The sequence below is a fragment of the Brachyhypopomus gauderio genome, chromosome 16 (assembly GCF_052324685.1).
Source record: "Brachyhypopomus gauderio isolate BG-103 chromosome 16, BGAUD_0.2, whole genome shotgun sequence".
Lineage (NCBI taxonomy): Eukaryota > Metazoa > Chordata > Actinopteri > Gymnotiformes > Hypopomidae > Brachyhypopomus > Brachyhypopomus gauderio.
The window spans coordinates 2,490,847-2,511,221 of NC_135226.1; the positions used below are offsets into that span (position 1 = coordinate 2,490,847).

Here is a 20,375-nt window from a genome sequence, read left to right on the forward strand (position 1 = left end):
ACAGGTTGTCCTGTAGAGCAGTTGTGTGCATGAATGTATGTGTGTGTGTGTTTTTGTGTGTGAGTGTAAACTGTAGAATGTCTCTCCCCTGGTGTTTGTGTGAATGTGTGAGTGTGTGAATGTGTGTGTGTTTGTGTGTGGGTGTGTTTGTGTGTGAGTATGCACTTCAGAATCACTCTCCCCTGGTGGTTTTGAGTGTGTGAATGTGTATGTGTGCACTGTACACTCACTCTCCCCTGGTCTGTATATGTGTGTGAATATGTAGGGCATGTGAATCTGTGTGCATGTTTGTATGAGTATGCGTTTGTGTCTGAGTGTGAATTTGTGTGTGTGTGTGTGTGTGTGTGTGTGTGTGTGTGTGTGTGTGTAACTGTGTTTGTTTGTGTGTGAGTGTATACTGCAGACTCACTCTCCCCTGGTATAATTAGGTGTGTGTGTGTATGCGTGTGTGTATGTGTATGCGACAGAGTGAGTGAGTGAGTGAGTGTGTGTGTGTGTGTGTGTGTGTGTGTGTGTGTGTGTGTGTGTGTGTGTGTGTGTGTGTGTGTGTGTGTGCGTGTGTGTGTGTGAGAAACAGCTGTGTATGTGAGCATGTGTGTATGTGTTTGTGTGTGTGTAACAGCCGTGTGTGTGCATGAAACAGCCATCTTGTGTGTGCGTGAAACACCCATGCATGTGTGAGACAGCCGTGTGTGTGTGTGTGAAACAACTGTGTGGGTATGTGTGTTTGAAATAAATTATGTGTGTATGTGTGAGTGGGTGTGAAATAGCAGTGTGTGTGTGTGTGTGTGTGTGTGTGTGTGTGTGTGTGTGTGTGTGTGTGTGTGTGTGTGTGTGTGTGTGTACATTTTGGAAAGGTGTAGGAAGAGGTGAACCAGGTAAATTGATCTTGTTTGTATTTCCTTTAACAAATGGGAGAATCAGACAACATAACCAACCGTGAACACTTAGGACTGCAATTAGAAAGGCAAAGGACATATAAAGCCCCCTGCCCCCTGCACCTGCTCTGTAGGTGTCCTGTTGGTGTGTCCTGTAGGTGTTCTGTACGTACATATTAACTCCATTGTTTCTTATCTGTATTTCTAGATGGTCAAATACATTCTCACTGTTGATGTATATTTCATGATGATAAAAAGTTTTTTTCTATTCTACTCTGGGTTCTAGTCTCTTGGTTCAGGTGACCTCAACACCATTCTGTCTGTTTCCTTGTTCCCTCCCTCTCTCTCTCCCTCTCCCTCTCCCTCTCCCTCTCCCTCTCCCTCCCTCCGTCTCCCTCTTTCTCTATGAAGCATCCTTGTCTCCTCTACTAAGTGTTGGTTGGTGACACAGTTCTTACCTGCTAAGCTTCCTGTTGCTGTACTAGTGTGTCCAGGATGTTTTCGTGTGTTTATCAGTCCCTACAGGATGGAGGACCTTTGCGGTAACATGCAAGTGTCTTTCGTGTGTCCTGCGCCAGTCTTGTGCGAGTCCGGTCTGACAAGGCTTCCAGTGAATTTTCAGCTTAAAACACTTATATGCTATTCGTTCATAATAAATGAAGAAACACCATCCCCATACACAACAATGTATATGATTTTATATGGAACACAACATGAACCGATCTAGTCTTGTAGTTATTAGCAGTGAAAGTAACTGCTGGAGGTTACACACTATAGACCAGGGGATACACACTATACACCAGAGGATTCACACTATAGACCAGAGATTACACACTATACACCAGGGGATACACACTATAGACCAGGGGTTACACACTATAGACCAGGGGTTACACACTATAGACCAGGGGATACACACTATAGACCAGGGGATACACACTATACACCAGAGGATTCACACTATAGACCAGAGATTACACACTATACACCAGGGGATACACACTATAGACCAGGGGATACACACTATACACCAGAGGATTCACACTATAGACCAGAGATTACACACTATACACCAGGGGATACACACTATACACCAGAGGATTCACACTATAGACCAGAGATTACACACTATACACCAGAGGATTCACACTATAGACCAGAGATTACACACTATACACCAGGGGATACACACTATAGACCAGGGGTTACACACTATAGACCAGGGGATACACACTATACACCAGGGGATACACACTATACACCAGATGATTCACACTATAGACCAGGGGTTACACACTATAGACCAGGGGATACACACTATACACCAGGGGATACACACTATACACCAGGGGATACACACTATAAACCAGAGATTACACACTATACACCAGAGGATTCACACTATAGACCAGAGATTACACACTATACACCAGGGGATACACACTATAGACCAGGGGTTACACACTATAGACCAGGGGATACACACTATAGACCAGGGGATACACACTATACACCAGAGGATTCACACTATAGACCAGAGATTACACACTATACACCAGAGGATTCACACTATAGACCAGGGGTTACACACTATAGACCAGGGGATACACACTATAGACCAGGGGATACACACTATACACCAGGGGATACACAATCTAAACCAGAGATTACACACTATACACCAGAGGATTCACACTATAGACCAGAGATTACACACTATACACCAGGGGATACACACTATAGACCAGGGGTTACACACTATAGACCAGGGGATACACACTATAGACCAGGGGATACACACTATACACCAGAGGATTCACACTATAGACCAGTGATTACACACTATACACCAGAGGATTCACACTATAGACCAGGGATTACACACTATACACCAGGGGATACACACTATAGACCAGGGGTTACACACTATAGACCAGGGGTTACACACTATACACCAGAGGATTCACACTATAGACCAGGGGTTACACACTATAGACCAGGGGATACACACTATAAACCAGAGATTACACACTATACACCAGAGGATTCACACTATAGACCAGAGATTACACACTATACACCAGGGGATACACACTATAGACCAGGGGTTACACACTATAGACCAGGGGATACACACTATAGACCAGGGGATACACACTATACACCAGAGGATTCACACTATAGACCAGAGATTACACACTATACACCAGAGGATTCACACTATAGACCAGAGATTACACACTATAGACCAGGGGATACACACTATAGACCAGGGGTTACACACTATAGACCAGGGGATACACACTATACACCAGAGGATTCACACTATAGACCAGAGATTACACACTATACACCAGAGGATTCACACTATAGACCAGGGATTACACACTATACACCAGGGGATACACACTATAGACCAGGGGCTACACACTATAGACCAGGGTTACACACTATAGACCAGGGCTACACACTATAGTCCAGGGATTACACACTATAGACCAGGGGTCACACACTATAGACCAGGGGTTACACACTATAGACCAGGGATACACACTATAGACCAGGGGTTACACACTATAGACCAGGGATACACACTATAGACCAGGGGATACACACTATAGACCAGGGATACATACTATAGACCAGGGATACACACTATAGACCAGAGATTACACACTATACACCAGGGGATACACACTATAGACCAGAGATTACACACTATACACCAGGGGATACACACTATAGACCAGGGGTTACACACTATACACCAGGGGATACACACTATACACCAGAGGATACACACTATAGACTAGAGATTACACACTATACACCAGGGGATACACTCTATAGACCAGGAGATACACACTATAGACCAGGGTTACACACTATAGTCCAGGGATTACACACTATAGTCCAGGGATTACACACTATAGACCAGGGGTTACACACTATAGACCATGGCAACACAATATAGACCAGAGATTACACACTATAGACCAGGGTTACACACTATAGACCAGGGGATACACACTATAGACCAGGGCTACACACTATAGACCAGGAGTTACACACTATAGACCAGGGGTTACACACTATAGACCAGGGTTACACACTATAGACCAGGGGATACACACTATAGACCAGGGCTACACACTATAGACCAGGGATTACACACTATACACCAGGGCTACACACTATATAGATCAAGGTTACACACTATAGACCAGGGGATACACACTATAGACCAGGGTTACACACTATAGACCAGGGGATACACACCATAGACCAGGGCATACACACTATAGACCAGGGCTACACATTATTGACCAGGGTTACACATTATTGACCAGGGTTACACACTTTAGACCAGGGATACACACTATAGACCAGGGGTTACACACTATAGACCAGGGGATACACACTATAGACCAGGGATTACACACTATAGACCAGGGGTTACACACTATAGACCAGGGGTTACTCACTATAGACCAGGGGATACACACTATAGACCAGGGGTTACACACTATAGACCAGGGTTACACACTATAGACCAGGGGATACACACTATAGACCAGGATTACACACTATAGACCAGGGTTACACACTATAGACCAGGGGATACCCACTATAGACCAGGGGTTACACACTATAGACCAGGGTTACACACTATAGACCAGGGGATACACACTATAGACCAGAGATTACACACTATACACCAGGGGATACACACTATAGACCAGGGGTTACACACTATACACCAGGGAATACACACTATACACCAGAGGATACACACTATAGACTAGAGATTACACACTATACACCAGGGGATACACACTATAGACCAGGAGATACACACTATAGACCAGGGTTACACACTATAGACCAGGGCTACACACTATAGTCCAGGGATTACACACTATAGACCAGGGGTTACACACTCAGGCCCGTAGCCAGGGGGGATCGAAGGGTTCGTTCGATCCCCCCCCCCCCCTCCCCCCGCACCCGCACCCGCACCCTCCCTCTGTACACACATGCCCCTCAAGATAGGTAGGCTATTCAATGAATGAATTGTTAATCTCCGGTGAATACAGACAAACAAATAAGGACAGCAAAAACAGACTCACAACAAACTTATAACAGTGTTGCCAACTCTCACGCAATGAGCGTGAGACACGCGCATTTGACTGTTTTCACACGCTCACACGCCATACATCTGATTTCTCACGCGTGAAAAAAATCTAGTTTATTTATCTTCGATCTACATCTATGATTCGGGTTTCCATCCAAACCTTTCGAAAAAATAATGCGCAATTTCCAAGTTTCGGCAGAAAAAAATGTGAATTAAGCCTTGTTTCCATTCATTACAGTTATGCGAATAAACTTTAGATCACGTGATAGGACGCCAAACAATAGTGGTTTTACGTCCATCTGGCAGTTACGCATTTTTGCACGTTGAGGTTGTGAAACATTTTTTTTTTCTTTTCTTTACATGGAGAAGTTAAATTCAATTTTTGCTCTCTCCAGAACTGTTTTTGTATGCATTTGCCATCTTTACATCGCGATCATGTACAGAACCACTTGACTTGAGGCATGATACGTCATCGTTTATGCGAAAAACCCTTTTCCATCCAGTTTTTCCGAATTTTGGCGATGCGATAGTCTAACTTTTCCACCTCCTCCTAGCGTAAACATCTTTTTGCGATATTTGGTCTTTTTCCATCCAGCTTTTTTCATGCGCATTTTCAAAATGCGCAAAAACTCGGTGGATGGAAAACCCACTGAGTTACTAGTTCGCTCTGGCGCCAACCACTGGCGATCGATCGCTATAGGCGCAGCATAGAGGAAACATATAAGACATAACCCCCCCCCCCCCCCCCCTCACTCCACTTTTGGGGGGAAAAAGATCCCCCCCATCACAATGCTGGCTACGGGCCTGACACTATAGACCATGGCAACACAATATAGACCAGAGATTACACACTATAGACCAGGGTTACACACTATAGACCAGAGTTACACACTATAGACCAGGGGATACACACTATAGACCAGGGCTACACACTATAGACCAGGAGTTACACACTATAGACCAGGGGTTACACACTATAGACCAGGGTTACACACTATAGACCAGGGGATACACACTATAGACCAGGGTTACACACTATAGACCAGGGGATACACACTATAGACCAGGGCATACACACTATAGACCAGGGCATACACACTATAGACCAGGGCTACACATTATTGACCAGGGTTACACACTATAGACCAGGGATACACACTATAGACCAGGGGTTACACACTATAGACCAGGGGTTACACACTATAGACCAGGGGTTACTCACTATAGACCAGGGGATACACACTATAGACCAGGGGTTACACACTATAGACCAGGGGTTACACACTATAGACCAGGGGTTACACACTATAGACCAGGGGATACACACTATAGACCAGGGTTACACACTATAGACCAGGGTTACACACTATAGACCAGGGGATACCCACTATAGACCAGGGGTTACACACTATAGACCAGGGTTACACACTATAGACCAGGGCTACACACTATAGTCCAGGGATTACACACTATAGACCAGGGGTTACACACTATAGACCAGGGGTTACACAATATAGACCAGAGATTACACACTATAGACCAGGGTTACACACTATAGACCAGGGTTACACACTATAGACCAGGGGATACACACTATAGACCAGGGCTACACACTATAGACCAGGAGTTACACACTATAGACCAGGAGTTACACACTATAGACCAGGGCTACACACTATAGTCCAGGGATTACACACTATAGACCAGGGGTTACACACTCAGGCCCGTAGCCAGGGGGGATCGAAGGGTTCGTTCGATCCCCCCCCCCCTCCCCCCGCACCCGCACCCGCACCCGCACCCTCCCTCTGTACACACATGCCCCTCAAGATAGGTAGGCTATTCAATGAATGAATTGTTAATCTCCGGTGAATACAGACAAACAAATAAGGACAGCAACAACAGACTCACAACAAACTTATAACAGTGTTGCCAACTCTCACGCAATGAGCGTGAGACACGCGCATTTGACCGTTTTCACACGCTCACACGCCATACATCTGATTTCTCACGCGTGAAAAAAATCTAGTTTATTTATCTTCGATCTACATCTATGATTCGGGTTTCCATCCAAACCTTTCGAAAAAATAATGCGCAATTTCCAAGTTTCGGCAGAAAAAAATGTGAATTAAGCCTTGTTTCCATTCATTACAGTTATGCGAATAAACTTTAGATCACGTGAGAGGACGCCAAACAATAGTGGTTTTACGTCCATCTGGCAGTTACGCATTTTTGCACGTTGAGGTTGTGAAACATTTTTTTTTTCTTTTCTTTACATGGAGAAGTTAAATTCAATTTTTGCTCTCTCCAGAACTGTTTTTGTATGCATTTGCCATCTTTACATCGCGATCATGTACAGAACCACTTGACTTGAGGCATGATACGTCATCGTTTATGCGAAAAACCCTTTTCCATCCAGTTTTTCCGAATTTTGGCGATGCGATAGTCTAACTTTTCCACCTCCTCCTAGCGTAAACATCTTTTTGCGATATTTGGTCTTTTTCCATCCAGCTTTTTTCATGCGCATTTTCAAAATGCGCAAAAACTCGGTGGATGGAAAACCCACTGAGTTACTAGTTCGCTCTGGCGCCAACCACTGGCGATCGATCGCTATAGGCGCAGCATAGAGGAAACATATAAGACATAACCCCCCCCCCCCCTCACTCCACTTTTGGGGGGAAAAAGATCCCCCCTATCACAATGCTGGCTACGGGCCTGACACTATAGACCATGGCAACACAATATAGACCAGAGATTACACACTATAGACCAGGGTTACACACTATAGACCAGGGTTAGACACTATAGACCAGGGGATACACACTATAGACCAGGGCTACACACTATAGACCAGGAGTTACACACTATAGACCAGGGGTTACACACTATAGACCAGGGTTACACACTATAGACCAGGGGATACACACTATAGACCAGGGTTACACACTATAGACCAGGGGATACACACTATAGACCAGGGCATACACACTATAGACCAGGGCATACACACTATAGACCAGGGCTACACATTATTGACCAGGGTTACACACTATAGACCAGGGATACACACTATAGACCAGGGGTTACACACTATAGACCAGGGGTTACACACTATAGACCAGGGGTTACTCACTATAGACCAGGGGATACACACTATAGACCAGGGGTTACACACTATAGACCAGGGGTTACACACTATAGACCAGGGTTACACACTATAGACCAGGGGTTACACACTATAGACCAGGGGATACACACTATAGACCAGGATTACACACTATAGACCAGGGTTACACACTATAGACCAGGGGATACCCACTATAGACCAGGGGTTACACACTATAGACCAGGGTTACACACTATAGACCAGGGCTACACACTATAGTCCAGGGATTACACACTATAGACCAGGGGTTACACACTATAGACCAGGGGTTACACAATATAGACCAGAGATTACACACTATAGACCAGGGTTACACACTATAGACCAGGGTTACACACTATAGACCAGGGGATACACACTATAGACCAGGGCTACACACTATAGACCAGGAGTTACACACTATAGACCAGGGGTTACACACTATAGACCAGGGTTACACACTATAGACCAGGGGTTACACACTATAGACCAGGGGATACACACTATAGACCAGGGATTACACACTATAGACCAGGGGTTACACACTATAGACCAGGGGTTACTCACTATAGACCAGGGGATACACACTATAGACCAGGGGTTACACACTATAGACCAGGGTTACACACTATAGACCAGGGGATACACACTATAGACCAGGATTACACACTATAGACCAGGGTTACACACTATAGACCAGGGGATACCCACTATAGACCAGGGGATACACACTATAGACCAGGGCTACACACTATAGACCAGGAGTTACACACTATAGACCAGGGGTTACACACTATAGACCAGGGTTACACACTATAGACCAGGGGATACACACTATAGACCAGGGTTACACACTATAGACCAGGGGATACACACTATAGACCAGGGCATACACACTATAGACCAGGGCATACACACTATAGACCAGGGCTACACATTATTGACCAGGGTTACACATTATAGACCAGGGATACACACTATAGACCAGGGGTTACACACTATAGACCAGGGTTTACACACTATAGACCAGGGGTTACTCACTATAGACCAGGGGATACACACTATAGACCAGGGGTTACACACTATAGACCAGGGGTTACACACTATAGACCAGGGTTACACACTATAGACCAGGGGTTACACACTATAGACCAGGGGATACACACTATAGACCAGGATTACACACTATAGACCAGGGTTACACACTATAGACCAGGGGATACCCACTATAGACCAGGGGTTACACACTATAGACCAGGGTTACACACTATAGACCAGGGCTACACACTATAGTCCAGGGATTACACACTATAGACCAGGGGTTACACACTATAGACCAGGGGTTACACAATATAGACCAGAGATTACACACTATAGACCAGGGTTACACACTATAGACCAGGGTTACACACTATAGACCAGGGGATACACACTATAGACCAGGGCTACACACTATAGACCAGGAGTTACACACTATAGACCAGGAGTTACACACTATAGACCAGGGCTACACACTATAGTCCAGGGATTACACACTATAGACCAGGGGTTACACACTCAGGCCCGTAGCCAGGGGGGATCGAAGGGTTCGTTCGATCCCCCCCCCCTCCCCCCGCACCCGCACCCGCACCCGCACCCTCCCTCTGTACACACATGCCCCTCAAGATAGGTAGGCTATTCAATGAATGAATTGTTAATCTCCGGTGAATACAGACAAACAAATAAGGACAGCAACAACAGACTCACAACAAACTTATAACAGTGTTGCCAACTCTCACGCAATGAGCGTGAGACACGCGCATTTGACCGTTTTCACACGCTCACACGCCATACATCTGATTTCTCACGCGTGAAAAAAATCTAGTTTATTTATCTTCGATCTACATCTATGATTCGGGTTTCCATCCAAACCTTTCGAAAAAATAATGCGCAATTTCCAAGTTTCGGCAGAAAAAAATGTGAATTAAGCCTTGTTTCCATTCATTACAGTTATGCGAATAAACTTTAGATCACGTGAGAGGACGCCAAACAATAGTGGTTTTACGTCCATCTGGCAGTTACGCATTTTTGCACGTTGAGGTTGTGAAACATTTTTTTTTTCTTTTCTTTACATGGAGAAGTTAAATTCAATTTTTGCTCTCTCCAGAACTGTTTTTGTATGCATTTGCCATCTTTACATCGCGATCATGTACAGAACCACTTGACTTGAGGCATGATACGTCATCGTTTATGCGAAAAACCCTTTTCCATCCAGTTTTTCCGAATTTTGGCGATGCGATAGTCTAACTTTTCCACCTCCTCCTAGCGTAAACATCTTTTTGCGATATTTGGTCTTTTTCCATCCAGCTTTTTTCATGCGCATTTTCAAAATGCGCAAAAACTCGGTGGATGGAAAACCCACTGAGTTACTAGTTCGCTCTGGCGCCAACCACTGGCGATCGATCGCTATAGGCGCAGCATAGAGGAAACATATAAGACATAACCCCCCCCCCCCCCCTCACTCCACTTTTGGGGGGAAAAAGATCCCCCCTATCACAATGCTGGCTACGGGCCTGACACTATAGACCATGGCAACACAATATAGACCAGAGATTACACACTATAGACCAGGGTTACACACTATAGACCAGGGTTACACACTATAGACCAGGGGATACACACTATAGACCAGGGCTACACACTATAGACCAGGAGTTACACACTATAGACCAGGGGTTACACACTATAGACCAGGGTTACACACTATAGACCAGGGGATACACACTATAGACCAGGGTTACACACTATAGACCAGGGGATACACACTATAGACCAGGGCATACACACTATAGACCAGGGCATACACACTATAGACCAGGGCTACACATTATTGACCAGGGTTACACACTATAGACCAGGGGTTACACACTATAGACCAGGGGTTACACACTATAGACCAGGGGTTACACACTATAGACCAGGGGTTACTCACTATAGACCAGGGGATACACACTATAGACCAGGGGTTACACACTATAGACCAGGGGTTACACACTATAGACCAGGGTTACACACTATAGACCAGGGGTTACACACTATAGACCAGGGGATACACACTATAGACCAGGATTACACACTATAGACCAGGGTTACACACTATAGACCAGGGGATACCCACTATAGACCAGGGGTTACACACTATAGACCAGGGTTACACACTATAGACCAGGGCTACACACTATAGTCCAGGGATTACACACTATAGACCAGGGGTTACACACTATAGACCAGGGGTTACACAATATAGACCAGAGATTACACACTATAGACCAGGGTTACACACTATAGACCAGGGTTACACACTATAGACCAGGGGATACACACTATAGACCAGGGCTACACACTATAGACCAGGAGTTACACACTATAGACCAGGGGTTACACACTATAGACCAGGGTTACACACTATAGACCAGGGGTTACACACTATAGACCAGGGGATACACACTATAGACCAGGGATTACACACTATAGACCAGGGGTTACACACTATAGACCAGGGGTTACTCACTATAGACCAGGGGATACACACTATAGACCAGGGGTTACACACTATAGACCAGGGTTACACACTATAGACCAGGGGATACACACTATAGACCAGGATTACACACTATAGACCAGGGTTACACACTATAGACCAGGGGATACCCACTATAGACCAGGGGTTACACACTATAGACCAGGGTTACACACTATAGACCAGGGGATACACACTATAGACCAGAGATTACACACTATACACCAGGGGATACACACTATAGACCAGGGGTTACACACTATACACCAGGGGATACACACTATACACCAGAGGATACACACTATAGACTAGAGATTACACACTATACACCAGGGGATACACACTATAGACCAGGAGATACACACTATAGACCAGGGTTACACACTATAGACCAGGGCTACACACTATAGTCCAGGGATTACACACTATAGACCAGGGGTTACACACTCAGGCCCGTAGCCAGGGGGGATCGAAGGGTTCGTTCGATCCCCCCCCCCCCCTCCCCCCGCACCCGCACCCGCACCCGCACCCTCCCTCTGTACACACATGCCCCTCAAGATAGGTAGGCTATTCAATGAATGAATTGTTAATCTCCGGTGAATACAGACAAACAAATAAGGACAGCAACAACAGACTCACAACAAACTTATAACAGTGTTGCCAACTCTCACGCAATGAGCGTGAGACACGCGCATTTGACCGTTTTCACACGCTCACACGCCATACATCTGATTTCTCACGCGTGAAAAAAATCTAGTTTATTTATCTTCGATCTACATCTATGATTCGGGTTTCCATCCAAACCTTTCGAAAAAATAATGCGCAATTTCCAAGTTTCGGCAGAAAAAAATGTGAATTAAGCCTTGTTTCCATTCATTACAGTTATGCGAATAAACTTTAGATCACGTGAGAGGACGCCAAACAATAGTGGTTTTACGTCCATCTGGCAGTTACGCATTTTTGCACGTTGAGGTTGTGAAACATTTTTTTTTTCTTTTCTTTACATGGAGAAGTTAAATTCAATTTTTGCTCTCTCCAGAACTGTTTTTGTATGCATTTGCCATCTTTACATCGCGATCATGTACAGAACCACTTGACTTGAGGCATGATACGTCATCGTTTATGCAAAAAACCCTTTTCCATCCAGTTTTTCCGAATTTTGGCGATGCGATAGTCTAACTTTTCCACCTCCTCCTAGCGTAAACATCTTTTTGCGATATTTGGTCTTTTTCCATCCAGCTTTTTTCATGCGCATTTTCAAAATGCGCAAAAACTCGGTGGATGGAAAACCCACTGAGTTACTAGTTCGCTCTGGCGCCAACCACTGGCGATCGATCGCTATAGGCGCAGCATAGAGGAAACATATAAGACATAACCCCCCCCCCCCCCCTCACTCCACTTTTGGGGGGAAAAAGATCCCCCCTATCACAATGCTGGCTACGGGCCTGACACTATAGACCATGGCAACACAATATAGACCAGAGATTACACACTATAGACCAGGGTTACACACTATAGACCAGGGTTACACACTATAGACCAGGGGATACACACTATAGACCAGGGCTACACACTATAGACCAGGAGTTACACACTATAGACCAGGGGTTACACACTATAGACCAGGGTTACACACTATAGACCAGGGGATACACACTATAGACCAGGGTTACACACTATAGACCAGGGGATACACACTATAGACCAGGGCAAACACACTATAGACCAGGGCATACACACTATAGACCAGGGCTACACATTATTGACCAGGGTTACACACTATAGACCAGGGATACACACTATAGACCAGGGGTTACACACTATAGACCAGGGGTTACACACTATAGACCAGGGGTTACACACTATAGACCAGGGGTTACTCACTATAGACCAGGGGATACACACTATAGTCCAGGGATTACACACTATAGACCAGGGGTTACACACTATAGACCAGGGGTTACACAATATAGACCAGAGATTACACACTATAGACCAGGGTTACACACTATAGACCAGGGTTACACACTATAGACCAGGGGATACACACTATAGACCAGGGCTACACACTATAGACCAGGAGTTACACACTATAGACCAGGAGTTACACACTATAGACCAGGGGTTACACACTATAGACCAGGGTTACACACTATAGACCAGGGGATACACACTATAGACCAGGGCATACACACTATAGACCAGGGCTACACATTATTGACCAGGGTTACACATTATTGACCAGGGTTACACACTATAGACCAGGGATACACACTATAGACCAGGGGTTACACACTATAGACCAGGGGTTACACACTATAGACCAGGGGATACGCACTATAGACCAGGGATTACACACTATAGACCAGGGGTTACACACTATAGACCAGGGGTTACTCACTATAGACCAGGGGATACACACTATAGACCAGGGGTTACACACTATAGACCAGGGGTTACACACTATAGACCAGGGGTTACACACTATAGACCAGGGGTTACACACTATAGACCAGGGGATACACACTATAGACCAGGGTTACACACTATAGACCAGGGGATACCCACTATAGACCAGGGGTTACACACTATAGACCAGGGTTACACACTATAGACCAGGGGATACACACTATAGACCAGGGCTACACACTATAAACCAGGGGATACACACTATAGACCAGGGCTACACACTATACACCAGGGCTACACACTATATAGATCAAGGTTACACACTATAGACCAGGGGATACACACTATAGACCAGGGGATACACACTATAGACCAGGGCATACACACTATAGACCAGGGCTACACACTATAGACCAGGGAATACCCACTATAGACCAGGGGTTACACACTATAGACCAGGGTTACACACTATAGACCAGGGGATACACACTATAGACCAGGGATTACACAATATAGACCAGGGATTACACATTATAGACCAGGGGATACACACTATAGACCAGGGGCTACACACTATAGACCAGGGGATACACACTATAGACCAGGGCTACACACTATAGACCAGGGATTACACACTATAGACCAGGGATTACACACTATAGACCAGGGGATACACACTATAGATCAGGGTTACACACTATAGACCAGGGGATACACACTATAGATCAGGGTTACACACTATAGACCAGGGGATACACACTATAGACCAGGGCTACACACTATAGACCAGGGGATACATACTATAGACCAGGGCTACACACTATAGACCAGGGATTACACACTATAGACCAGGGGTTCTCAAAAATACATAGAGAGTTAGAATGACATTCAGAGAAAATACTGAAAAAACACATGACCTTAATGTCCTGACAGCCCTAGAGATGGTTCCAAGGGCTTTTAGTCACCAAAATATTTCATGATTTACTAATAATTAACTAACACTCTTGACTGTGTTTGATTGAATAATATAGTTTCATTTGTCTCTCAGTATTCAAGCTGGTTTCAGTCTTAATGGAGAGGCCATGACTGTGAATGCACAGTGATATCACATTACCTACAGCTGTGATGGGACGCCCACGGTCCTTAGCGTGCAATCAGAAATAATCAGTGTCCCTTCATCTTGTGACGTAAATGACGACTGTGTTTGTTTACTGTTTTATTTACTGTTTTGCCCTAAACAACGTGTTTTGGTGCTCATTCCGACATCATTTTAAATACCTATGGCCAGGTGTGGCAGCCGTCCCTAACCCTCCTGTGATGTTCACTACCCCGCCTTTGTCTGCATGACCCTGTAGCCCTCACTGTGTTGTGCATGGGGGTATGTGTGTACACGAGTGTGTGAGTGTGTGTGAGTGTGTGCATGCTGATGGAGACCCCCACACACACTCCTGCCTGCTGGACCTCTCCCCGTCTGTGTTGCTATGGAAGCAGCGGTGTTCAAATCCTCCCTTTACATGTCCTTGTCTTTTATTTCCCAAGCTCACTATCTGGATAAGGTAGTGAAAGGTATGGCCTTCCTTCCTATGTATCCTCCCTCCATTCTCCCTCCATCCACATCCCTCCATCCTCCCTCCATCCTCCCTCCATCCACACCCCTCCGACTGCTATCTTACATCTGAAGTTTTCACTGAGCAAGTTCATATGTCATAGTTCATAGGTCATGGTCCATAGGTCATGGTTCATAGATCATGGTATGTGTCAGAGTTCAGTGCTAGTGACTGACCCTCCTGCTCCTTTCCTTTCGTCATTTCATCCTTTCATCCTTTGTGTCAGGATTTCTGCTTGTACTTTCTGGCCAGGTGAGTAGGGTATTTTCCAGAGCCCCCAGCAGAGGGTTAGGGTTTAGGGGTTAGGGTTAGGGTTAGCAGAGTTAGTGTTACCCTCACACATGAATATCTGGGTAGTGCAGGGAGGGGGCAGCAGAGCAGGACAGCACACACACCTCCTACCTTCACACACACCTCCTACCTTCACACCAGTGGGGAACCGTCAGGGCCCTCTACGCCCTCTCAGAGGGCCTAAAAATATTCTTAAAACATAAATATATATAATATTATTTATCCAATTTTATTTTATCTACTTACAGTTTGACAATCGACATCTAAACAATTACAAAAATATAAGCAAATAAATTATTCAACCGTGTCTATTCAATCTGTATGGAAGTTGAGGGGTTAAGTGGAAGCCTGTGAGCCTGTGTCTCCCCCTATCAGGACTGTGATGCCCGCTGTTCGTTTACAGAGGGCCTGGCAGTTATAATTCAGCGCAATACCAGTTTCAAATGACAGCAAAATTGACCAATCATATCTTCCCTCTTAGTGGGCGGGCTTAACTGTTTAACTGATAATGTCAACCCGCTATGGCGACGCTAACTGTTGTTAGCACCACCGCTAGCTAGTTTCGATTCATTCCTTTGATGCCTTCGTGCGCGTTGTTTACATATTCCGCTCCCGAGGAACACGGAGCTGTGAACCTTATGTTGTTGAAACCTTATTTTGCTTAAGAAGTTATCTAGTACAGATATTATTGTTTATTGCGTGTCTAAAGCTGTACTGTCGTCTCAATTTTTTTTCGTTATTGCAGTTAATTAGGAGAGGAAACAAATTTTTTTCCGGGGGGGAGCGGGCCCAGGTTTAATGGTCACGGTTCGCTACTGCTTCACACACACCTCCTACCTTCACACACACACCTACCTTCACACACACACACCTACCTTCACACACACCTCCTACCTTCACCGACACCTCCTAACTTCACACACACACCTACCTTCACACACACCTCCTACCTTCACACACACACACCTACCCTCACACACACCTACCTTCACACACACACCTACCTTCACACCAGTAGCGAACTGTGACCATTAAACCTGGGCTCGCTCCCACCCCCCCCGAAAAAAATTTGTTTCCTTTCCTAATTAACTGCAATAAATAAATTAGTAAAAAAACTGAGACGACAGTACAGCTTTAGAAACGCAATAAACAATAATATCTGTACTAGGGAGACACAGGCTCACAGGCTTCCACTTAACCCCTCACCTTCCAACACAGATTGAATAGACACGGTTGAATAATTTATTTGCTTATATTTCTGTAATTGTTTAGATGTCGATTGTCAAACTGTAAGTAGAAAAAAAAATTGGATAAATTATATATTTTTATGTTTTAAGAATATTTTAGGCCCTCTGAGAGGGCATAGAGGGCCCTGACGGTTCCCCACTGCTTCACACACACCTCCTACATTCACACACACCTTCTACCTCCCTCTCCTTCCTTGCCTCACGCTCCTCCACCTACACATTCTCTCCCACGTTCACACTCTCTCTCTCCCTCTGCTCTGTCTCTTTCTCTCTCTCCCCCATCTACCCCCGTGTCTCCACCCCTCTCTGTCTCATCTACACTCTCCATCTTTCTTCCTCTCCTTGCTTTTTTCCACACTTCTTCATCTTCTTCATCTTCAGACAGCCTAGCTAGCAGGAACACGGGCAATTGGTCAAGCCATTTTGCAGACGTGCTTGGTCCTGAAGGGCCTTCAGTATGACTGCACCTCTACAGCAGTCTTCTCTCAAAGAGCGACCAATTACACTGAGCCTGTGCCAGAGCCGACCCACCTGTGTGTCTCTCTCCCCATAATGTGCTTTCACAAGAGCCCAACCAGCTGTCTCAGAGAGGCTGCACACCACAGCACAGAGCTGAATAGAGCTGCACAGAGATGCAGAGAGCTGCACAGAGCTGAATAGAGCTGCAGAGAGCTGCACAGAGCTGCAGAGAGCTGAATAGACCTGCGTAGTGCTGCACTTAGCTGAACAGATCTGAATAGAGCTGCACAGAGCTCAATAGAGCCGTCTGTCTGGCTAGCTCATGGAAAGTAGGTTTATAAATATATATAGCAACATCCTTTCTATGAAAACCTTCTAAGAAAACAGTTGATATTTTTTATCTTCTTTTGAATGTGCACCATATCAGAACATGGGAAGCTTCTTGTAATGTTCTTCAGTCCTTGGTTCTTGTATTACAGTCGATCATCCCATGTCATGTCTTCCCCCTAGAGTGGTTACCCAACACTTATATCACCCAACACTCATGTCACCCAACACTCATGTCACCCAACACTCATGCCTCCCAACCCGCACCATGGCTGCCTGTGCTATCTCTATTGTCCTCCTCGTTCGAGACGCCCATTCCCCATTTTCTCCATAAAACATCCAGTCATGTTGTTCTCTATCATTCTCTGTGTCTCGTGGGCTGTGATGTGGTGATGTGATTCTGCTCATAACAGAGGGGCTGGTGGATCTGCTCCTCACGCCTGAACGAATGAGGATTCCGGTGTTTCTGGTGCTTTTCCTCTTATCTTTCAGGCAGGGATGGAGGGGGAAAAACATGGAATATGGGTACAGACCTGAGGAAGCTTAGCGGCAGGTGAGGGCTGAGTCCATCAGCCCTCAGGGTCACATCACCTCCTTTGTGTATGCAGCTGCTTTCCCTGACCCTATCCCTGACCCTAGCCCTGACCCTAGCCCTAGCCCTAGCCTTAGCCCTAACCCCGACCCAACCCTATCCCTAACATGGACCATAGCCCCAACCTTACCTCTAGCTCTAGCCCTGACCCTAACCTAAATAAAAACTGGTGTATAGTGGTTTATATATCATATCAAAGCTAAGTTATGACTTTAAGGTGATCTACTTTTACATCTCAGTGGTGTCCATCACTGCCTAGTATCTCTTACTCCCCCTTTCACTATCTTATACTTCTTTTCATCCTTCTCTCTCTCATACTCATCCTCATCATCTCTCTCTGCCTCCTAGTCCTCCTCCCTCTCTGTCATACTCATCCTCTCTCTCTCATACTCATCCTTTCTCTCTCTCATATTCATCCTCTCTCTCTCATACTCATCCTCTCTCTTATCCTAAGAGCTGAGTGGTGGATCCACTTTGCAGTACTAATGAAAGTGCTGACTTTGAAATAATTTGCAGTGTGTGTTTGTTTCTGAGGGCTATGAGAAGCTAAATTAATGGTATATCAGATTAATCCGAGGCCAGTATTATACACATACTCTGTTTCTTCTGCATTCAATCCAAGATAAAATCTCAAATAGATCAACAATCTGAATATCCACATCTTTCTTTTTTCCTCTTTAGCCTCCATTGGAGTCATGAGTTTAATGAAGGTCTGGAGTTTGTTTTGAGCCCTGAGTTCATTCCAACTAACATGAGTGTTCTGCTTGTGTGTGCACAGAGGGTTGTCCCGGTCTGTGTAACGGCAACGGCAGGTGCACCCTGGGTAGTAACGGCTGGTACTGTGTGTGCCAGTTGGGTTGGCGAGGACCAGGCTGTGACACCTCCATGGAGACGGCATGCAGTGACACCAAAGACAACGACGCAGGTAAACACCACCTCAACACAGACGCAGGTAAACACCACCTCAACACAACCGCAGGTAAACACCACCTCAACACAACCGCAGGTAAACACCACCTCAACACAACCGCAGGTAAACACCACCTCAACACAGACGCAGGTAAACACCACCTCAACACGGACGCAGGTAAACACCACCTCAACACAACCGCAGGTAAACACCACCTCAACACAACCGCAGGTAAACACCACCTCAACACAACCGCAGGTAAACACCACCTCAACACGGACGCAGGGTGACTGAGATGACGAGTCGTCCTGGGAACCTGAAACACGTTCTACACTCTAAACGTTTGATAGCTTTTTCTTACCCAGTGATATTTTACCTTAAAAATAACATTATAGAATGCTACAAAAAAATTAACAGACCACTCCAAAATATCTTCTCAACTTGGATTCTCATTCCTTTCCAGTGTGTGTTGAGGTCCCACACAGGTGTGCATCATTAATTAACCAGCCCATGTTCCTTTATTTTTTGTGTCCAGTTTGATTTTGGAATTAGTGAAAAATATTGTCAGTAGTTTATGAAAAAAATATTAGAAAATAAGAGAAAATGAATTTTTGCAGTGGTTTTTCCAGAGCTTATATATATACAGTACTCACAAAAAGTTAGGGATATTTGGCTTTAATTGGCTGGTGTAATCTATGAATTTTGAAAGTGCTGACTGATCACATTGGCAGTGTATGTTTGTTTCTGAGGGATTTGAGGCGCTAAATAAATGGTATATCAGATGAATCCCCCAGAGTCAGAGGCCAGTATTGTGCACATATT

At 45.2% G+C, this 20,375-nt stretch overlaps 1 protein-coding gene across 10 annotated transcripts in view; it reads left to right on the forward strand.

The window, feature by feature from the left end:
• The window catches only part of tenm4 (teneurin transmembrane protein 4), a 218,687-nt gene that overhangs the window by 120,224 nt on the left and 78,088 nt on the right, over window positions 1-20,375 (forward strand). For 6 of the 10 annotated variants that reach the window (XM_076975784.1, XM_076975783.1, XM_076975786.1 and 3 more), the window contains 2 exons: window positions 15,660-15,686; window positions 19,422-19,568. In XM_076975784.1, the coding sequence (XP_076831899.1) occupies window positions 15,660-15,686; window positions 19,422-19,568 (174 nt within the window). The remainder of the gene's footprint in view (window positions 1-15,659; window positions 15,687-19,421; window positions 19,569-20,375) is intronic. The other 4 variants (XM_076975787.1, XM_076975788.1, XM_076975791.1 and 1 more) reach the window with 1 other exon arrangement.